Source organism: Tremella mesenterica (genome assembly GCF_000271645.1).
Source record: "Tremella mesenterica DSM 1558 unplaced genomic scaffold TREMEscaffold_1, whole genome shotgun sequence".
Taxonomy (NCBI): domain Eukaryota; kingdom Fungi; phylum Basidiomycota; class Tremellomycetes; order Tremellales; family Tremellaceae; genus Tremella; species Tremella mesenterica.
Genome location: NW_006711225.1, coordinates 407,080 through 427,897, shown reverse-complemented (window position 1 = coordinate 427,897; position 20,818 = coordinate 407,080). Strand labels below are relative to the sequence as shown.

The window sequence follows — 20,818 nt, the reverse complement described above, 5'->3', positions numbered from 1 at the left end:
TGGAAAGCTCAGAGGTATATGGGACCGGTAAGAAGGTTGGGGGTTAAGCGCAAGTGAAAATGCGGGGTAATGTGGGGGTCAATGTGGGGCTCCAACTCGCTTATCTCTTCGAGTCCTATGCTCCGACCAGGTCGGTCAGGTCGAAAAGTGTCTACAAAAGCTCTCTTCAACCTTCCATTCAACCTCTCTTCCCCAGCCCAATAGTCTTTTGGATACCTCATTCGTACTGGGAACTTGGGATAGAAAGAAAAGAAGAGAAAAGAAAGAACCAAAATGTCAGTTGAACCCGGGTTCCTTTCCGCTGCTCGGTATGGTAAGTTCTCATGGTGATGTGAAAGGAATCCAGGGCTAACAGAAATAGGTAAAGATCTCGTTAGGGTTTGTCGAGTGGTGAGAGATAAAGACCAACATCATGTAGTTGAATATACCGTGAGGGTGATGTTGGAAGGAGATATAGATACAAGTTTTACTGAAGCGGATAATACTTGTGTGGTTGCTACGGACACCAGTGAGTTATATCTCCTTCGCACATGTTCCTCCTCTCCTCATTCACACACCATGTTTTAGGCCTGTTATCATCTAATCTCTAAGTAAAGGCCTGTATCAGTCTGGGGAGATAATAGCATCGGGAGATATCGGCGAGAAGAGAAAGTTGCTGACAACATAGTGAAGAACACGGTCTACGGTCAGTTTTCCCGTACCCCTCTAACCACATCTCGTGTCCTACGGTGATGAGAGTTGTGTCGGAGTGTAGAGCTGACACAAAGTCCTAGCCAAGACCTCTCCTCATGTACTCAACCCAGCAATGTTCGCACTTCATCTAGCGACACATTTCGTCACGAAATACAAACATATTCATAAATCTTTCGTCGACCTCGTATCCCTACGATGGAGTCGGATCCCGGTAGGGGGTGCACCGCATAAATGGAGTTTTGTGAGAGATGGAGATGAGAAAGAGGTGGTAGAGGTTGCAGTGGAGGACAAGGGTGAGGGCTTGGTGGGGAGTGTGAAAGGTGGAATTAAGGACTTGTTAGGTAAGTCATCACTTCAGAAATCATCTGTTGTATTCCTTTGTGGAGGCTTTACTATCATCTTTGTCCTCAGTGTCCTACATTTTGTCTCTCTTTCAGTCAAGTGTCGAATCGGAACAGAATGAGGACACATGTGTCGATGGATGTGACGAAGCGATTACCTTGAGGGCCGAGCGAGAGCGAGCTGTAGTACTGAGGAGGAGAGTGCTGATTTGTAGTGCTCAAATCCGGAGGGTCAGCATTCACAAACTTTCACAGAGATGAATATACCACTCTTGCTGAAGTCGCCGATCGACTTTTCTCAACTTCCGTCACACTCTCTTACTCCATTCCTCTCCCCTCTTCCATCTCTCTATCCCTCGACACCCTTTCGGAGATTGAAAAGACCATCGATTTTCCGTCCATCTCACAGAGGGCGAGGAAAGATACCCTAGAGGTGTTCGCGACGGACGAGTCGGCCAGCGTTCAAGCTACTTTGTACAATACACTGCAGAAGATTTTGAAATCGTGTGAGGAGATCAAAGAAGCAAGTATGGCCCTTCCCAACAAACATTACATGTGAGTACATAGGGGTTAGTAAGGATGAGCTGACGGATAGTCCTGTGAATTTGAGTCCGTTTGGTTTGGATAATGGATTGGGGTATGAAGGAGGTGCAGAGGTGTTCCACCCTGTCGCTGATCCCTCTGGTCTGATCACTGCCACTGTGACACGCAAGTGAGACGGTGGGTGAGTTGGGGTCAAACATCTGTGAACTCTTTCGAAGCATCATCAGGTCGAAGGTCAGTCTCCTGTCACATCTGCTATGCATATTTTGTATGGTTGATGTGCGCCGTGAGCCAGGATTGTGGTAAATTACTTGAGTAGGTGAGAAATCAGTCGCGGCGTGGTGAGTGGCTGTGCAATTTGGCAGAGATCGAAAATGAATGACGCGTGCCTGAGAAAGAAAACGGTCTCACAAGTAAGAGCAACATGCGGTCAAACTGACTGTCCCCTCCTTACCTTATCCATCTTCTTGGCATTCAAACATCTTATCAACCCACGACAACTTTTTGCAGATCTGCCAAGCTGAACAGATCACAGATCTTCATTCAAAGCGAACCAGAACAGATCATATAACAACGATGAATAAGTCGGTTTCTACATAAACAAGTAGAGAGACAAACACGATCGAAGACTCTTTTTTCCCTTCCCCCCGCAGTCCTCTTTCCCTTTTCGAACCTTTTCTCCTCTTTCTGTTCGCTCATTCCAGCCTTCCATCACACCCTAAAGTCGTTGAGGTGGGTATTGTGGAATACGACCTCGACATCGGGGAAAATTCAAGAATCCTGATCGAGAACTTTGAATACCAAAATCGAATTTCAAGACTTGGCAGTCTTCTCGGCCTCGAAGAAACCCCGTGCATGATTCAAAGTACGTCCTGAACCATCGGATCGTTGCATTGTCGGATCGTTGGAATACAACCTCATCATACTTGAACAAAGTCTTCATGTCATAGAATTCTGACAAACATGTTGTGAGTTTTTATCCTCTTACTTCACACCGCCTCTTGCGCCCCCCGGTCTCTGAAACTTACTCGAATGCTTGAGGGAAAATGCACCACTGTTTGTTTATGATCCACATTCATAACAGTACAAATGTCTTAGACAGAGAACAGGGGTAAACGTGCATGAAAAGATGGTAGGGATCGAAATGAAAACATGGAATAGGAGATGGGGTTAAGGAATCAAAGATACAAGGAATGAAAAAGTTGATCATTTAGATATTTGACAGCTGACAAGTTTCCTATCTGTAAGTCTCTGTGTCTATTGGAAGATGAAAGCTGATGTACAGTCGTGCCATTCGGTATCATCGGGTGAGTTTATTTTCATCCTCGACCGAAGTCGCTCTGTCTTTACACTGGTACCTTCTCTGGAGGGCCCCACTTTTACTACTTCCGCAGCACTTTTGCTCAGCAAGACTGGCACTCGTTCCTCGTCTCTGTCGACATGTTGGAACCAGCTTTGGCTTGGCGACTGAGCCCGCCCCCCTGTCGCCAGATGTTCTCACAAAAGAGATGTTCCCGCTCACCCCCAGTTTCTACCGATACCTATGGTACATCATCCGATTACTCGCTCGATGGGCTTATAGACCTATACCATTACCCGATAATCCTACATATGTGGCGAATGAAGATGTGACGATTATCGTTCCTACCATTGATGCGGGGGAAGAGTTCAGAGGTAAGTCATCCTTTGCTTATTCATGACCTAATCTCCCAAAATTTCCTCTTCTCGTCCACGGAGTTGTGTCGTTCTGGCGAAACCACTCATACATCTACTAGCACACTGAGCGATGTAGCTGACATCATCAGAAGCAGCTTTCTCCTGGCTTCAAGGTTCCCCTAAAGAAATCATCATCGTCACCGAAGAACGTATGAGAGGTCCATTACAAGATTTAGCCGATTCTGTCGATCCATCACGAATCAAAGTTCTCACAGTCCCTTTCGCCAACAAACGTCTTCAAATGTCCCATGGGATACGTAATACCACAACAGATATCATCGTTTTCGCCGATGATGATGCCATTTGGCCTTCCACACTTCTCCCACACGTTTTAGCATGTTTCGAAGATCAACAAATAGGTGGAGTCGGTACGAGTCAAAGAGTTAAACCTTGTGGTGATCGTATGACAGTATGGGAAGTTCTCGCTGCTTTTCGATTAACCATTCGAAATATCGAAATAGCTTCAAGTACACATATAGATGGTGGAATACCTTGTTTATCAGGAAGAACAGCAGCGTATCGTACCGTCATTTTAAAAGATCCAGATTTTTTACATGGTTTCACGAATGATCTTTGGTTAGGGAAATATCATTTGAATTCGGGTGATGATAAATTTTTAACTAGATGGATGGTTTCACACGGTTGGAATACATATGTTCAAGTTTGTAAAGAAGCTGAATTATTATCAACCATGAAACCTAATTGGAGGTTTTTAAAACAAGTTTTAAGATGGACTAGGAATACTTGGAGAAGTGATTTTAGAAGTATTTTCACGGAAAGATACGTTTGGACCAAACATCCTTATGTGGCTTATACGATGATTGATAAATTTATAAATCCTTTTACATTGTTGGTTGGACCGGCTTTGGTCATATATTTGATTGTGAAAAGTACTAGGGATGTGAATTCGGGAGGATATCATTTACCTGCTTGGTGAGTGGTCTTTTTCTTTGTCTCCTTTGATCAGATGTGCGATCTAGAACCATTCCTCTACTTTCTCAACATCTGCTTCTTTTCCGCAATTTCGAAGTCCTCCCTTGTCACCTGTGTAAAGGATATTGCCATGGATGATACAATGTGTGAATACATGCTGACGAATAGGAATATTGTCTGTTCAGTATGTATCTCTTCATATCTCCTATCTGTCCATCCCACCCCACCCCGTCCCATCTTCTCATCTCCAGCGTACTCGTCTAGTACAATTACAACACCCACTATTCCATCCCCTTCACCGTTCCAATCTCTCGGATTCAGTTTGCAATATGACTCCGAGGGGAGATGTATTGAGCTATAAATCACTAACCCACAGTACCTAGTCTGGCTCATGTGCACAAGAACGTTCAAGCTTTTACCACATTTATGGTTTCATCCCAGTCATATAATCTACGTTCCCGTATGGATCCTGTTTGGGTATTATTTGTGCGTTTTCTCTCCTTCCCCACTAAGCATGACTGATACAGAAGCGCAATCATGAAATTATACGCGGTGTTTACTTTGCATGAGACTGGATGGGGTACCAGAGCTGGGATTGGGGATCGTAAGTCACTTGTCTTCCACCTCTATTTTCGCTTTTCTTCTCTCACCTCAAAATGCTTTTCAGCTCTTCATGAATTCATATCATATACACTGTGTTCCTTCCTCTCTGATCTATTTCGCTACGTAGCTTGTCATCCGACACACGCCTTGTTATCGTATTGGTCATCACATAGACGTCTTTGCACCATGCACCACGCTCCATTTCGATACTGATCACTTCTTCGGTGTGAGACCAAAGACCTTCGCTCCTGTCAACCAGTTCGGGGGTTAGGATCAGAACATTTCGATTTCGTTCTCTTAGAAGTATGAAAAGAGTAACGCTCACACTCAGCTGCAACCGCTACTGCCGCTCAAGAAAAAGCGGCACATCCTTCTCCCCGTGCGGATCCTACAGGGATGTATGACTTGGAATTGAATGGTGTTCGTAAAGCATAAACGTGAGAAGGTATGAGAGAACGACATTGAAAGTCGGGTTAATGAACCTGATGTATGATGTATTATGCATATTCATGATTTGCTCTTTTTCCTCTTCCTTCAATTTCAATGTCCATCACTCCCCCACCTTGCTAGGTGTTGAGTACTCGTACTGTAGAGTATGACTACTTGTACTTGGCCTATTGAAAATGTCCAACGAGATGATATGAATCCATCAATTGGAAAACAAATAGTGGTTCTTATCCAGACCAAGAGATGATCATATTCATTATCCCTTTAAACCTTTCTCTTTCCAAATTCATTTCTCCCTTCACATCCTCTTCCTCTTCCCCTTCCCCTTCCCCTTCTATCTTCCCATATAACTTTCCCTCTTCATCCCCACTCAAAACTTCATTCGCCGGTACTTGAGATGAAGATAAAGACGAATCGATCAAACTTAAACCAACAACGACCCCACGTCGTTTCATATTTAAAGTATCTAAATTCCACCAGATCAAAGTAGCGATTTGAGAAACGTAAGTATCGTTTATCGTTTTATCTTTTGGTGATCCGAGCAGAGGGAGGAGTTGAAGGGATGGATTAGGTGGAGGGAGAGATATTTCTTTTGAGTGTGATTGGGTCAGATTGGTTGGGTCTACTTCCGAAGTCAAACTCGGATTGGTTGGATCTTCTTTCGAGATCAGACTCGGATTGGTCAGGTTGTCATTTGAACTTGAAGTTGGAGTCGGAATAATTGGATCGGCATTTGAAGTAGAAGTTGGAGTTGGAGTTGGGTTGGGTGGAATGGTTGGGTTGTCATTGGAAGTACGAGTTGGAGTCGGAGTTGGAAACAAGTTTGAAGGTCGAATAAGAGGTATAGAAGAAAGAAGAGTAGCTTGTGTCTTATTTCATCAGCATATCCAGTATCCAAATTCATTCCCCCATGGAAAATACGAAGATTAAGTCATGTAAGACAGAGTGAAAGCAAGTAGACCCACTGAGGAATGAGTGGTTCTTGGTGAGGAGAAAAAGGGGTAGAAGGCCGAATCACTCACTAAACATCCCACTTTACCATTCTGAGTGATGACCACAAAGATTCGGTCGTCGAATGTTTGGATCAAAAGTTCTGTAGGGATACCGAGTACTTTCTTAACTAGATGATATGAAGGTATAGACATTATGTATGTCGAGAAATTGATGATGATGGAGAAAGGAAGTCACAGGGTGAAAGTCATTCAAGGGGAACGTTGTAGATTCAGAACGACACGAGGCATTGTTTAGTTTATTCCTTTTTGCTGAGACTTTTGTGAATGAATACCTATGATAGATCTCGACGCCGTAGCATATCATCATATAGTGTCAATGGATAAAGATACAATCCTCAAGACACAAGTGGAGACATGCATATTATCATACAATATATGACATTATTTGATTACTTCCAAAACATGTCCTTGACGTCTTCCTTCGCAAACCCCGTCCCACAGGTCGGACACCGACGTTGTCTCGAAGCGATCCGATCGTCTAGACATTGTTTGCAGAAAGCTGACGAGTCAGCTCGAGAATCGTTAGGGACCCACATAGTCGGGATGCCAAGAGCAGCGGAAGAGTCGCGAGGAGGGGGAAAAGCCGAGAAGAGATTCTTTCATATGGAGAAGGGGAGGGAGAGAGAAAAAGGAGAGTGAGCCATGGGTGAGGGGTCAAGGAAGAATCGACACCCACTGTGCATGCACTTGACAATGGCTTGTTGCTTCAGATTGATCCCACAACACTGACATCGCAATACTTGCTGATTGTCAGCGATCACAGACACGATACACGGAAGACGCGATACGCAAGACGGGCGGGGTAGAACTCGGAAGGTATTTGAGATTGACATGGTTTGAACAAAGTAACAGTGGAGAGTACACAGGCGACGGGGGCGTAAAGGGACAAAACCGATTCAACGAAAACACACCCATAACCTGTTCTTCTCCTCCAACAACGCCTCATACTCCGGACTCGACTTCCCTCCGCCTCCGCTTATCGCCGTCTGTCGTTCCTTCAGCTTTTTCACGTTCCGTTGCGACGTGCCGAGCTCCTCCTGTACTTTCACCTTCTCCGCCTTTTCAGCGTCCGCCTCTGCCACCCTTTGCGCCAACATCTGTTGCAGCTCCTTCGTCAGCGGAAAACCACCACATTCGCGGCTGATGACTCACTTGCGCACCCGCTGCCTGACTTTGCTGTAGTCGCAGTTCCAGCTGTGATCGGTCCGAAGTCGATTGAGCGAGTTCCGATTGAAGCTTATACAACTCGTTCTTCGCCGCTGTCCACCCTCGATCACGCTCAGCTATCTGAACATTGAGACTACGTTCGACTTCCTGCGCTCGCTCGAGAAGTTTCGCCTGCTTGTCGACACTCCGTTGGGCGATTTTGCATTCCGCTTCCAGACTTTCTTTATGTCGCATGGCTGCGAAGTATTTGTTATCTGCTTTTGCTTTCTGCCGAAGATGAGCTTGCACCAAGTTAAGACATTAAGAAAGCTCACCTCTGTGGTCAGACGTTGTATTCTGAGTTCGCTCTCTTTGAGATCAAAGACCCTGCTATTGACCAGCTTGTCCAGGTCGTCACATGACCTAGACAATACTTCGATTTCTGAATAAGCAGCATTGGCCGATACTTCCGCTTCCGACAATCTGATTTCCAACGCCTTCTTCTCTTCTTCCAACTTCTGCAGTCTCACTCCGAGCGTTGCTGCGTCCGTCGACGGATCTGAATCAGACCCTAGTATTCGTTCAAACCTTTCTAGCCGTGACTTCGCTTCATTCAGTTCCAACCGGATAGCGACGTGATCTTGTAGTTCTTCGGGGTTTGGCGAGCTGTTCACGATGGCAGATAGGGCGATGATTTGCTCTTGAGCAGCTTTGTACTTTCCCTCCAGTTCCTTCAAGTAATCACCTTCCACGCCTCCGCTTCTCAGAAAAGACAGATATCCCTCGGCACCCTCCCTGGCCGCCAGTGTACCTTTCAGTCGTCTACACTCGGACAAAAGTGATTTCACTCGCTCCTGTCTCGCAGTCGCCAGAGCTTCCATCTGTTCACCATACGTGAACTTCTCCTGCTCTTTTGCTTTTTTCTCTGCAAGCTCAGCTGTCAGATCATCCCGTATGCCCCTCAAACGAGCGAGGTCGGAATCTTTCTTCGACCCAGCCTGTCGAAGTGCCTCCACTTCAGCTTTTGACTCGGCAACGATCACCTGATGAAATTCTTGGTTGCCATTCCTGACCTCATCAAGTTTTTGCTCAGTAATTTCGGCTCTCATTTGCATGGTGTTGGCACGATTTATTTCGGTAGCCAATTGGTGTAGGTAGACATGAAAGAACGGGGATTGTCGTAGTGTTGCTTCGGACGGATGTTCGGCCTGAAGTTGTGAGCTACTCGTTTCTGGACAAGAGAATAACCTTACCAAAACCCGCAGACGATCGAGATCCTGCTGTAGAGCAGTGTTCTGAGATCGTAGAGCATCGAGTTGTTCGAGTCTTGACCGTGCTACCTCCTCCGCCTCCAGAGTATCTGGGACTAGCAAGTGTGTGGGCTCGGCGCCGTTGACGAGAGGCTTTGTTTCCTATACCTTGAGCTCATCTCTTGGACAATGGAAAAGGTATCTCACAGGCTCTACACCGTTCGGAGTAACATGACCAGAACCATTGGCGGCCTTCTGAGCGGGCGTAGAGGAGCCTCTATCACGATCTCGGCTATTCCATTCCAGTCGCTCTTTATCGTGTGCCATCCGTTGACGATCAAGGGACTTCTGCAACTTGTCCAAGTCCCTTGAGAGACTATCTCGGGTGTCTGTCAGAGATAGCAGCTGAGATTTGAGTGTCTGGTTGTGCGCTCTAGAGGCATCCGCCTCGGCTTGTAGTTTGAGGAGGCGATTATGTAATTCCTGGGCGGCGGTGGGACGGACAGCTCCCTGTGACGCTAGAGCTGCGAAGCGAGCTATAAGTCTTTGAGTTGGGGGAAGACGAGATCTCAACGCGGATTCTAATTCCTGTGTTGCCAGTCCGCTATCTAATGTAGCTACAGGGATCAGACCCGTGAACTGAGAAGAGAAAGATGAGGACTGACGATTCAACAAGTCTTCCGAAGCCACGCCGAGTTCTTGTTGACCCGCATGATCTTGGATAGCAGTGACGACCTATTCATCAGCTGATGAGGAACGCTGAGAATGAAGGCTATATTCACCTGAGCCCAACATATCTCTACAGCACGGACACTGGCCTCGAGCACCCGTCGTTGTGCCTCCAACTCGCTGGCCTTTCTCGCTTCGGCATCATAAGATCTCTTGTATGCGAGCATTTGTCTGAAGATGGCTTCTTTTCTATGTGACTCTACGACCTTTTGCCAGTCTTCTAACCTATCTTCGTCTGGTTCAGAAGTTGGGGGCAAGGACATACTCAATGCGCGTCTCTTTGCGCCTGGAAGGGACTCATCTATACCGGTCTCGCGGACCCTTTTGAGGTCCGCATTCATTCTGGAGAAAGTATGAGGTTTCTAAGACCATCCACACTTTTGACGAATAAGTAAGAAGAGGAATGTTATGATGATTTGTGAGAGGGTGAGAGACATGGAGACGAGAAAAGTCAAGGCAGAGACTTAGCAGGATGCTGTAACCCCGCGGTGATATCTCAAATGTGGCAATTTAGTCTGGACGCGTTTGGCCACCCGTTCTACTCAAACTTACGTCGACCAACACCGCATAAGGTCACTGATCACTGATACATCTTTACACTATCCAGATCGCCAAGGTCATGGTGGACACACTCGAGCCTGGCGGGCTTCTTGGACCTACAGGGAAGAACGGGGATATGAACGGTCATATAGTACATAAGATGCCGAGTAGTGCGAGTATAGGAATGGAGGATGACGAGGATCAAAGGTGTGTCCCGTGTTCTTTTGACAGAAGTGGGTTGATGATTCAGGTTTGACTCACCTGAAGATGAGATCGCATATTATAGGGACAAGTATAGGCAAGCTGTGGATGGTTTGATTGAGACTCGAGCTGAACTTGGTGAGTTCTTCATCAATTCCCACCCCACTCGGCCCCGAAGAACAATCGGCAAACCGAGCAGTAAGACCATGAGCAAACGATGAGGGGTGTAAAGCACACCATGAGGACTTGTAGCTGAAGTAGCGGGTCGAAAGCTGATGTTTATAGACGAATTCCAAGCTTCATCAAAAGAACTAGAGGATGAATTAGAAAGAGAACTTGCCGCCACAGAGAAACACCAAGCCGAGCTCAAGGAAAAGATCAATCGCCTCGAGGCAGAGAAGGAAGAATGGAAAGTCAGTTGATTAGGCTTTCGGGGTGCATTGTGAGCTGATATGGTAGACCAAACTTATCGCACTGCAAAAACAGCATAGTTCCACTACGGCTGCTATGCAGGTAAGCTGTTGGAAAACATGTTTGGACGAGCTGACACTACAGCGTGAGATGGACAATTTACGTTCGGAACGAGACAAGACACTCGTCGCGCTTAGAGATCTGGAAATGGGTAACGATGAATTGGAAAGGAATGAACGAGTGGCAGTTTCATCTTTACTTGATTTGGAAAGTAAATACAACAGAGCTATAGAAGAGAAAACTTTATTAGAACAAGAAGTTGTTCAACGACAAGAATTGGAAGATGATGTTCAACGATTAAAGGATGAATTACGAGGTATGTGATTTTTTCTCCTTTTCATTTGTTACATGTTTATTATGATATTTGTGCTAAGGGTCAGACGCGAATAACGAAATTTCCATTCTGAGAGATCAAATCTCTCGAGCTGTACCTACACCTCCTTCATCCATCGGAATGTCCATGTCACCCGTTCAAGAAGCTTCACGAGAATTATCGCCTATAGAACCACCACTTCCACCTGACAAAGATCCCGTCCCACTTCCAGACCGACAATCAGCTCCGACACCTACACGCATACCTCGAAGTAATACCTCTTCCTCCATACCAACTCTCTCTCCAGCTACTAAACGTTATTCAGGACTTGTACATTCACCTACCATTTCAACTCTCAGTCGATCTATAAACACTCGTAATTTGGTAAACGCAGCAGCTTCTCCTGCCGTTCAACGTACTCGTTCCATTCTAGCTCCATCTCCTGCGAAAACGGTAAATCCAAATCAAGTGGCAAAGTCTAAAGGGTTTAAATTATTACATGATCTACAAGCTCGATTGAAAGCTACCGATGATAAATTAGGAACAAGAGTACCGAAAAGTCGTAATGTTTCTGCACCTATGCCACTGGGTATTTCCAAACGTTCAGTTTCTACTTCTACTTCCAATCAAAATCAAAATCAAAATCAACCTCAATCACAATCACAAATCATTTCCCATTCTCGAACGGAATCACAATATGGAAGAGTTTCACACGCCCGAGTTGCGGCTTTACAAGATACAACTTTAACTCCTATGCAAGGTGATAAAAGTGGGAATACTTTATTATCACCAAATGGTTGGGTAATGATTGAAGATGGTGAAGACACACCTACGAATAATATTCAAGCCAATTTAGCTTTTATGCAAGAACCTACTTCACCTCTGGAAATGAATTTTAGAGCTGTTTCAAGTGCTAGTAATTCAAGTAATCGATCTCTTCCTAGTAGACCTGCTATACCTTCCCCACTTGCAACTTTAATCAGATCAACATCTCGAAATGTTCCTTCTTCCATTTCCATTTCCAATTCTACCTCTACATCAAATTATGCCTCTCACACCATTTCAAGTTCAATTCACCAAACTCAACAATCTCATACGAATCAACGAGCAAATTCCAATTTAGCCCGTTCTAGTCGATTATCTTATGTAGAAAACAATAGTCCAACTTCTCCCCCCATGAAAAATTCAAGACCAATGTCACCTTCCATGTTACCTCAACCACGAAACAATTTCCGTGCACCTTCACCAAGTATAATGTCTACACTTTCTTCTTTACCTTCTCAACCTATATCTCTATCTCGTTCTTCTTCCAGGACGGATACGAACACTCGACCTTCTTCAAGAATAGGAACAAGACCTCCTTCTAGATCTTCAGATTTCAGAGATGTTCGAATAGACAGAAGAGCTCAATCAGCTTTAGGTAAAGGTCCACCTCCTACTTCTACCACGCATCCTGATTCTAGACCGTTAGGAATGTCAGTATCTACTTCCGCACCTAGCGGAATGAAAAGATCCGCTCGTCGATCGTCTGTAGGAGTAGGGGAATTATTACCTGCTTCTGGAATCCCTTTACCGAAAACAAGTCCAGGTAGACCGGTTAGTGTACCTCTTTTCCAAGCTGTTCCTCCACCTGTTCCTAGGATACCAAGTGTTCATCTGAGGGAAAAGAGGACGACGGTGTTAGGATTACCAATAGATCGTCGAGCTCCGCGGAAGAGTGGGTATGAGTGATTGTGTTTAAATGATCTGGGAATTTTTTGTAGCTACTAGCTACTATTATCAGTCCACTTGATGTGGTCGTAATCTCGGTAGAAAAGAGCGAGTAAAGGTATGCACAACATAGAATGCATGTTTTGACTATATACTATTCTTTGAATGAAAAGGGAAAAGGAGATATTGATGTTTTATCGATACATGTGTTTTTTGCTTATTGTACTGTACATTGATTTTGCTCCTGAGATGAATCTGACTCGGATGAAAACTGACATGAAGAGAAACGAGATTTGAGAATATGATGGTTTCTCATGTTGATCATTCTTTCTTGCGCCACTTACTACCACTATGTCTAAAACACGTTAGCTATCTCACACTCACACCGCATCCATTCATAACAGATGGAGCTCAGGTGGACATGTTGAACGATTTCACAGAATTTGATGGAGCAATTTCAGATCTTAACTCCTTGCAGAAGAACAGTGGTACAGTGGATGAAGACAGAACATCAACTCACCCTACCTCAGCCCTCAATTTCGCTTCTTTCTCCCTGACCATCTCATCAGCCTTTTTATTTTGTTCTTGTACATCTTGAGTCGTTGGGAATCCTATATTCCAATATTTAGGAGGAGTAGGAGGTCTTATCCATACTTCTCTATGACGCGATATTTTATTTTGGTGTTCTTGAATTTCACGTTCTTTTTGGTTCTTCTCTTTTTTACTGGTTTCCATTCCACCGAATTCTTCTTTCAATAGGTCTGGATGAATCTCGTTGAGATGATCATGAGTGGTAATGAGACGTTCTTGTTTGGATGTATGGAGTGAAGAGGGAGGGGAAGGGGATGGAGAAGGGGATTTCCAAATTGGACCGGCGTTGTATCGTGGGATAGGACCGATAGCTTGATAATACTATTTCTGTCAGTCACCGAATTTTTACTTATTATAGCCTGTAATAGGATCAGAGATGGAGACTTCGTACTTGCAATATGGGAGGCTCATTCAATTGAAACGCGAAAGAATGGAGAGGAGAAAAAAAGGTCACGATAACATAAAGAGAAGTGGAGTACTTACATCCTTGCAACATTCACAATCTCCTCCATGCATCTGTCGTCTGTCCACTTTACGTCTCTTGACTTCATGATATTGATACCCTACTCCATCGTTTTTCTCCCTATCAATTTCATATTCATCTTGAACCCTTTTCGTTCTTTCTTATCAGTATCGAACAATATATCACACCCCTCAATCCTCATGGAGCAGATGTATAAATAGACAGTGAAACAACCCAACTCACATTTCTTCCGGAGGTAAATACCTCCCATGTCCTTTATACCCCGCGTATAGCTCTCTTCTCTCAGATGTGGGTAAACGACTCAGTAATCTTCTTTGCGCTATCCTCTCCTCAGGCGTCAAATCGGCCATCTCCTTGAATCGAGTAGCCAGCGGAGTTGTCTTCACCGTGGATGTTTCTGCATTGGTGTGAAGAGGTTTTTTGCTTGACCCCGAGACTGCTCCCGGTTGAACATGTGCTTCGCTTTTGATTGGATGAAGTTCATTTTGGGGAGCGTGAGATTTGTATTTGTGAGGTGTTTTGTCGATATAAGGAGGTTTATCCAGTTTTTCGAGTTCGGAGTGGATAACAGACTTCTCGGTTGAATTGTGATCGCCTTCGGTAGTGCTTTCAAAACTCCTTTCTACTATGTCTTCCTCAACAACAGCTTTGGTGAAGGGCATGATATCTATAGATTTCGGATTTGTATCGCTCTTTGACAGCTCACCCGCGTGTCGAGTAGTCATATTTTCGACGATTGCGGTACTCATGTGTTGAGGACCTGTGTGTTTCTCTTCGAGAGATATATGCGAGTCGTTCTCCGTGTCAAAAGGGGTCTTGATTGAATCGAGTGGATATCTAGGTGGCCCACCACTATCTCTCTGGGCCTTTTTGGCTCTCTTCCTAGCCACCTTCTCCTTCTCAACACGTTTCCACTCTTTCCAATGCTTCAAATCCTCCTCATGTTTTTGTGCGAGGTTTCCAAAGTCCTTTTGAAGCTTCTCGTACTGGTCCTGCAGATCCTGGAATTGTTGAGAAGTAGGCTGAATCACTTCTTTCTCCCCCATTGGGCTCAGAGTGGCATCACCAGAAGAGATGTTCTGTCTCAATGTGTTCGAAGGCCAAGAAGAGGGGTTGCTATTTGTAAGGTATGACTCAGGCTGAGTGTTTTGCGATACTTCCCCCAATGGGGACCGTCTATCGACGTCAGATCGATACTGTTACATGATAGGCCAGGAGGACGTACTGTTTCTTGTATCTCGAAACTGGCCCACTCTTTTCTTTCTCAAAATTTTCCTGGTCCGTTCTCTCCAACTTTTCGCTCCATTCCTTAGTCTTTAGACGTTCCGTTGCCAAAGCCTCCTTCTCACTCATCCAAGCTTTCATAAGTCTCTCCACTTCCCCTTGATAGAACTTCTCAGTCCCTTCCATATCCCTCATCAATTCTTCTTCCCTCTTCCTCCCTTCTTCCATGCTCTTCCTTGCGGATCGAACTCTTTCTTCCAATCTACCGATCCTATCCCTCAGACCGGCGGCAACAGCTCGTTCGGCGTTGAGGTCGTCTTCATGACTTTTCTTCAAGGTCTCGATGTCATTGGTGAGACGAGAGTTGAGGGATTCAAGGAGCCAGATACGTCTATGGAGCTTGCCTTGGGCATCGAGGGAGTCTAAGGAAGGTGAAGCCGGACGTTGGGGATCGGCACTGGGACCTTGAGCATGAGAATAATAAGGGGTGGGAGAACGGAAATCGAAGGTAGACGATCTCTTTAGCGTTTGCTCGCCAAGTGAACGAGTAACTGAGAGTCTCTGAGGTACGTCACTCTCCATACTGTACCTACGCTATTGGCTTTGAGATATATGCTATGGGAATAGGTGAGGAAGAGAAGGAGATAAGAAGGGAGATGTGGGTGGCGAAAGAAAGCAGTCGGGTCCGAAGTAAAGTTTACGTAATATTCGGTCAACGCGTCAAAGAAAGACAACAAATGACTACCACTACTGGTCGTTCAATTGCATAAGCATAACTTACACTGGACAACTCACCATCGACCAGAACGAGAGTCATCAGGTAGAAGAGCGTCAGTCGAAATGAACGAAACAATGTCAAGAATAGTAGTGGAGAACGAGGCGGACTGGCTAAGAGTGAGAGAAGGTGTGTGTAGGGCTATGAATCAAGTGATGGAAGTTAGGTTAGCTTCTTTACCTGGGGGAAGGGATGGTGAGGCTGCCAAGAGAGTCAGAAATGAGGTAGAAGGACGGATAGCGAAGGTATTTCTCTTCTGCTCTGATAAGACGGTCGGATTGAGCTGACGAATAGATACAAGAAGAAACATTCAGATTAGCCCGGGCAAACCTGAGAGTGAACGGTCATAACTATGAAGACTTTGTAGAAGGTTCGTTCGACTCCTTCTGCCCCTCCCCCGCCCACCCCCTGATTTGATCAGAATACTATCTGAACCATGTTTCACGTCAGTGCTACGTCTCACGGTATCGTTGTATACTTTGGAAGGTTGTCGGTCAGAGCGTCGACTGATACCAGCCACCGAACCTTTCGACGAAGTATTAGACAGGAAGATCAAAGCTCTCGATGTGGAGAAAGTTGGATGGGATAGTACTATAGCGGACAGACGGAAGAAGACTCCGGGGTTGATCAATCGTTTAGAGGACAATCTGGAACAACGACGGACAGCGGCGGAATGGTTACCTGACGATGAAGTGGAGGATGGTAGGTCAAAGTCTATCTTCCTTTTCACCTTCACTTGTCCGTGTGTCTTAGCTGGACATCTCCGTAATTGTCACAAACTTATCTGATGCTGTTACTGAAGTGATAGACAAAACAAACAAAGTTGGAGACCCGCCCAAACCTCCTCGACACAAGGAGACCATTCAAACGTTTAAAACTGCCGTCACAAACCTCTCAGAGCTGGCCATAGTGAGCCGTTTGACCTGTCAAAGTATGATCAAGCTAACGTGTGAGACGGTCCCTTCTCAGCTGGCGAGAGCTCAACGTGCTCAAGCAGTACGAGAGGAGATATCCAGTATGCCTTCATAACTTGTACATATCATGTGCTCAAAATGGTCATTCGTTGTCATTATGATTCTGCGTCGTTGTAATCACTACGTGAAACCTTGTTGTCGGTCATTGATGAAATACATGATATGTCTACTCGTCAGCTCTGAAACGAACATGACGTCTGATGCCCACTGACATTTATGATATAGTCATCATAGATGGTTTTCCTGATCGACTGCCACGATTCTACCGTTTGGTTCTCTGCTTGACATCCATCACCTTAACCCCTTTCACCCCCTGTACCCCTTTCAACACCTTTATGAACTCCCCTCCTGAGCCTACCCACGCCTCGTGATCTCGTTGAACGAGCTGACCGTTTTGAATGACTTCGAAGATATGCTCTCCTTTAAGTTCTCCGACGGGCGCAAGATAGCGGAGTTGCAGTTGACCGGCCGAGGCGTGTCTTGAGAGGTCAGAAGGGGAGAGAGGGGAAGTGATTTGAATGTAGATGTGATTTGGGTCAAGCGATGGAGGCTTAACGGGGGTTGTCATAGTGTGCAGGGTCGACATGGACCAGAGTTGGGTGTCCCTCGCTGTACGAGATGTTATGTGTGAGCAGTAGTGATACGGTTACAGCAGCCAGCCGCTCGAGTGGCAAATTAGCGGAGAGCAAGTTGTTTCCGTCGGAAACTTGTCCACCAGAATTTTGCTCAACTTTCTTGCCCACAATAGCATAGATGTCTCTCTTCCCACCAAGGACCTACTAATTCTCTTTCTACATGGCCAAGTCTTCCAATAAACCCGGAGCGAAGCGCAAGTTCTCCTCAGCTCCAATCTCAAAGGTAGTGTAGTTTTACAAAGATGTGACTCAAGAGCTCACTCATAGTCTTCCAAGAAGCCTAGAAATGGTAAAGAAGGCCGTGAAGAACAGACCCCCTCTGGACCGGGAAAACGTCGTCCAGATCATCCTAAGAAGATCAAGTTGAGAGATCAAAGATTGATACCTGTTCCTCGGACGGCTTACGAAGATGATTCAGAAATTGAAGATCTGGGAGAGGAAGATTTTGATATGGAAGGATTGGGGAGTTTCGTAGCTGGTGTGGACAAAAATGCTTTAAGTCGGTGAGTGTTGCAGTTGGTCTTTCACTCTACCCCAATTCATCATTTTCAACTTCTCCCATCAGCAGTTCGTATCTTGATCAGATGTGTAGGCGATGAAACAGCTGATCATGTAGATCTGTCAAAGAGACAAAACGTCTTCACGCCCTGTCAAAAGCTCAAGATCCCCCTCCGCAAAGAGTCAAAGCAAAGGAACGTCTTTCGTCACCTGGATCGGATAGAAGTACCGATTACGAGATGGACCCTAATGCCGATTTCGATTCTGATCTTGATGATCTGTCTGAGAATGAAGCTGATGACCACGAGTTGTCCGACAGTGACTTGGAAGGCATAGAAGAGTCAGATGAACTCGACAATCTAGAGTTAGATGAGGACGACGAGGGCACGGAGGGAGAGGAAGACGATGAGGACATCCGAGGGCCAAGAAAAAGGAAACCTCAAGATAAAGAAGAAGACTACGAACTTATTGGTCGACAAAGATGGATAGCATCATCTCCAGAAACAGAAGAGGATCATATGGAAGTCGGTAGATTACCTATCAAACTCCCCACCGGTGAAGTTCAACAAGTCGAAGGAACAACTCGTATTCCCCTCCCTCCTAAACCTAAACCTACCAAGAAGCCTGAGCCCGTCGTGGAAGAAGTTGAAGAGGAAGAAGAGGAAGTTAGTGATGATGGTGCGGAAGCAGAGAAGATGGCAGGACAGAAAGGTCGATTTGGTCGAATGGGAATATCAGAAATTATCTCTCAGAAGGAATGGAGGAATTCTCAGAAGTTGGATGCTGCGAAAGAACAGATAGCTCAACTCGGTGCGCAGATTATGGCCGGTGGTGAGCTCGTTGATAACGTGAGTGTTTTTTTCCAATATCTTGTTCAGAAGCTGACAATATGAGGGTCCGCTGCTTACACGATTATCGACGTACGCTTTACCCTCCGTTCCTGCTGTAGATGAGGGGGGAGGGGAGAGGAAGCAAATCCTTGTTCCAGCTTCGATCAGAGGATTGGCACTTTTATCTCAGTTAGCTGTGTTCAAAGATCTCATTCCGGGTGAGTCAGCTACAATAATGACTCTCTGAGTGAAATGGCTGACAAGAAGGATACCGAATACGTCAGTTGACTCAACAAGAAGAGGCCGAGAAAGTCAGGGATGAGGTTAAAAGGTTGAGAGAGGGGGAAAAGGTATTAGTGAAATGTTATAGAGGGTATTTGAAGATGTTAGAAGCAGAAGTCAAATGTGCGTTCGAGATTCCTTCATCTTTTCCTTACCTTATCTTGAACGTTCCCGGTACTTGTGATCATGGACTTGCGGATGGTTTTAAAGAAGAATGAGACTGACCAACCTTAGCCCGGAGTACATTAGCTTCACTTAGCTTGAAATGCTTGTGTGAACTATTATCTTCAGTCCCCCATTTTAACTTTTCCGAGAACATTATGGGTGTATTGGTAAGTCGGCTGGGAAGGAAGTCATGGGACGAGGTGGGCTTTCTGTTTCAATCCATTCATCACTTTTTTACTAATGTTTTCTTCCTTCGACAATCTCGTTGCGATTTCATGTTGTGTTCAGATTTAGTTGATCAAGCTCAGGAATCAACACTCATTCTTCAAACATTCATCACTGTCTTCCGAAATGATATCACATCATTACATTCTCAAACCCTCGTCCGACTTGTGGCTCGAATGATCAAAGAAAGAAAATTCCAAGTTCATCCTAACGTCCTTTCTTGTTTACTGCACTTACGTCTTCGAACAGAATTGGATCATATGCGTGAATCGAGGAAAGAACTTGCTCGACAGGCAAAAGAAAAAGAAAGAAAACGTATGATGTCGAAGAAATTCAAAAGTGAAGTGAGAAAGAAGTGGCAGACTAAGAATGAGAAAAAGAGAGAGAAAGAGATGAAAGAAACCAAGAAACAAATGGCTGAAGCTGAGGCGGAGGTTGATAAAGAGGAAAGAGCTCATGTTGTAAGTCTTCCCCTTTACTCTTGGTTCCAACAAACATGCGATCCAATCAGCTACCAGAAAGAGAAATGAAGAGGTGATGACAATCTCAGCAAACGGAAACGCTCAAAAACATTTTTGTCCTCTATTTCTCTATACTCAAACATCCAGGAAAGTCCCCACTGTTATCAGCAGCATTGGAGGGTATTTCACAATTCGCACACTTTATCAATGTCGATTTCTTCCGTGATCTTCTCACCGTATTACGTTTGATAGTCCTCGACCAACCTATTCCCAAAGCTGGTTCTTCGTCCAAAGATGCCAATTCTCAAGACGATGAGAAATCAGAGGAAGAAGGGACAAGAAATGGAACACACACGAATGAAAGTGAGAGAATTCGTACTCGATTATTAGCAATAGCCACGGCCTTCGATTTACTCTCCGGTCAAGGTGAAGCTTTGACAATTGATTTATCAGCATTCATCAACGCTCTCTTCTCCCTTCTCCGATCTTTATGTATCGATACAGAACTTGAAGATCCTCCTCTTTCCACCTCTATCATCTCTCAACTTCCCCACCCTTCACCAGATATATCAAACTCGCACTTTGTTCCTGATAATACGATCCGGGGTAAAGCAGCATCAGCAACAGTGAAAGGGTGGTCAACATCCGATCTTCTTTTCAGATGTCTCGAATCAATATTCTTCTCTCGTCAAGCTCCTCCTTCTCCTCCGTGGAGAGCAGCAGCTTTCGCTAAACGTCTCACCGAATGTTCCCTCCATTTCCCTCCTTCGACAGCTAAGAAAGCGATAGGGTTCGTCAGGAAACTAATGGCTAGACATTCACAATTGGAAGGATTGTTAGATACAGAAGAAAGAATGTTTGATGGGGTTTATAAACCTGAATTGGATGATCCCCAATTGATCAACACTTTTTCGACTAGTTTATGGGAAGTTCATCTGTTAGCTGAGGTTCATATGAATGAGGGGGTCAGAGTGGAGAGTAAGAAATTGAGGGATAATGATAAGACTTGAAGTAGATGCATTGCT

General features: G+C 45.1%; 9 protein-coding genes across 9 annotated transcripts; 5 read left to right on the top strand and 4 right to left on the bottom strand.

Moving 5' to 3' along the window:
* The first annotated feature begins 187 nt into the window (after positions 1-187).
* On the top strand, positions 188-1,854 carry TREMEDRAFT_70604 (uncharacterized protein). The gene is made up of 6 exons (XM_007001927.1): positions 188-313; positions 362-508; positions 668-685; positions 768-1,034; positions 1,250-1,589; positions 1,630-1,854. Exons 1-6 carry the CDS (start codon positions 274-276, stop codon positions 1,748-1,750), a joined length of 933 nt encoding a protein of 310 aa, XP_007001989.1. The 5' UTR covers positions 188-273; the 3' UTR covers positions 1,751-1,854.
* Positions 1,855-2,540: 686 nt separating this feature from the next.
* On the top strand, positions 2,541-5,264 carry TREMEDRAFT_58136 (uncharacterized protein; the record flags this gene model as incomplete). Its single annotated transcript, XM_007001092.1, has 9 exons — positions 2,541-2,545; positions 2,792-2,820; positions 2,863-2,884; positions 3,106-3,251; positions 3,383-4,226; positions 4,395-4,410; positions 4,603-4,712; positions 4,757-4,830; positions 5,161-5,264. The coding sequence occupies 9 exons, from the start codon at positions 2,541-2,543 to the stop codon at positions 5,262-5,264; spliced, it is 1,350 nt and encodes a 449-aa protein (XP_007001154.1).
* Positions 5,265-5,313: 49 nt separating this feature from the next.
* Positions 5,314-6,493, bottom strand: TREMEDRAFT_72626 (uncharacterized protein). Its single transcript, XM_007002042.1, has 2 exons — positions 6,299-6,493; positions 5,314-6,145 (listed from the first exon to the last, which is right to left on the bottom strand). The coding sequence occupies exons 1-2, from the start codon at positions 6,419-6,421 to the stop codon at positions 5,504-5,506; spliced, it is 765 nt and encodes a 254-aa protein (XP_007002104.1). The 5' UTR covers positions 6,422-6,493; the 3' UTR covers positions 5,314-5,503.
* A 185-nt stretch (positions 6,494-6,678) lies between these two features.
* On the bottom strand, positions 6,679-9,755 carry TREMEDRAFT_25698 (uncharacterized protein; the record flags this gene model as incomplete). Its single annotated transcript, XM_007000598.1, has 9 exons — positions 6,679-6,788; positions 6,966-7,032; positions 7,201-7,398; positions 7,442-7,723; positions 7,771-8,643; positions 8,689-8,847; positions 8,893-9,302; positions 9,351-9,420; positions 9,468-9,755. 9 exons carry the CDS (start codon positions 9,753-9,755, stop codon positions 6,679-6,681), a joined length of 2,457 nt encoding a protein of 818 aa, XP_007000660.1.
* A 335-nt stretch (positions 9,756-10,090) lies between these two features.
* Positions 10,091-12,670, top strand: TREMEDRAFT_25219 (uncharacterized protein; the record flags this gene model as incomplete). Its single annotated transcript, XM_007000538.1, has 7 exons — positions 10,091-10,161; positions 10,205-10,293; positions 10,441-10,568; positions 10,615-10,668; positions 10,711-10,942; positions 11,007-12,005; positions 12,090-12,670. The coding sequence occupies 7 exons, from the start codon at positions 10,091-10,093 to the stop codon at positions 12,668-12,670; spliced, it is 2,154 nt and encodes a 717-aa protein (XP_007000600.1).
* A 504-nt stretch (positions 12,671-13,174) lies between these two features.
* TREMEDRAFT_23406 (uncharacterized protein) lies at positions 13,175-14,077 on the bottom strand (the record flags this gene model as incomplete). The annotated part of the gene is made up of 4 exons (XM_007000405.1): positions 13,175-13,395; positions 13,522-13,561; positions 13,724-13,859; positions 13,947-14,077. Coding segments are annotated over 4 exons (528 nt in total), but the record flags the coding sequence as incomplete, so codon positions are not given.
* A 1,801-nt stretch (positions 14,078-15,878) lies between these two features.
* Positions 15,879-16,752, top strand: TREMEDRAFT_25441 (uncharacterized protein; the record flags this gene model as incomplete). The annotated part of the gene is made up of 5 exons (XM_007000568.1): positions 15,879-15,995; positions 16,018-16,093; positions 16,240-16,425; positions 16,532-16,632; positions 16,678-16,752. 5 exons carry the CDS (start codon positions 15,879-15,881, stop codon positions 16,750-16,752), a joined length of 555 nt encoding a protein of 184 aa, XP_007000630.1.
* Positions 16,753-16,959: 207 nt separating this feature from the next.
* On the bottom strand, positions 16,960-17,265 carry TREMEDRAFT_58130 (uncharacterized protein; the record flags this gene model as incomplete). Its single annotated transcript, XM_007001091.1, has 1 exon — positions 16,960-17,265. One exon carries the CDS (start codon positions 17,263-17,265, stop codon positions 16,960-16,962), a length of 306 nt encoding a protein of 101 aa, XP_007001153.1.
* A 227-nt stretch (positions 17,266-17,492) lies between these two features.
* On the top strand, positions 17,493-20,803 carry TREMEDRAFT_66656 (uncharacterized protein; the record flags this gene model as incomplete). The annotated part of the gene is made up of 8 exons (XM_007001797.1): positions 17,493-17,555; positions 17,600-17,835; positions 17,949-18,678; positions 18,725-18,878; positions 18,928-19,065; positions 19,177-19,307; positions 19,416-19,793; positions 19,883-20,803. The coding sequence occupies 8 exons, from the start codon at positions 17,493-17,495 to the stop codon at positions 20,801-20,803; spliced, it is 2,751 nt and encodes a 916-aa protein (XP_007001859.1).
* Between the last annotated feature and the right edge of the window lie 15 nt (positions 20,804-20,818).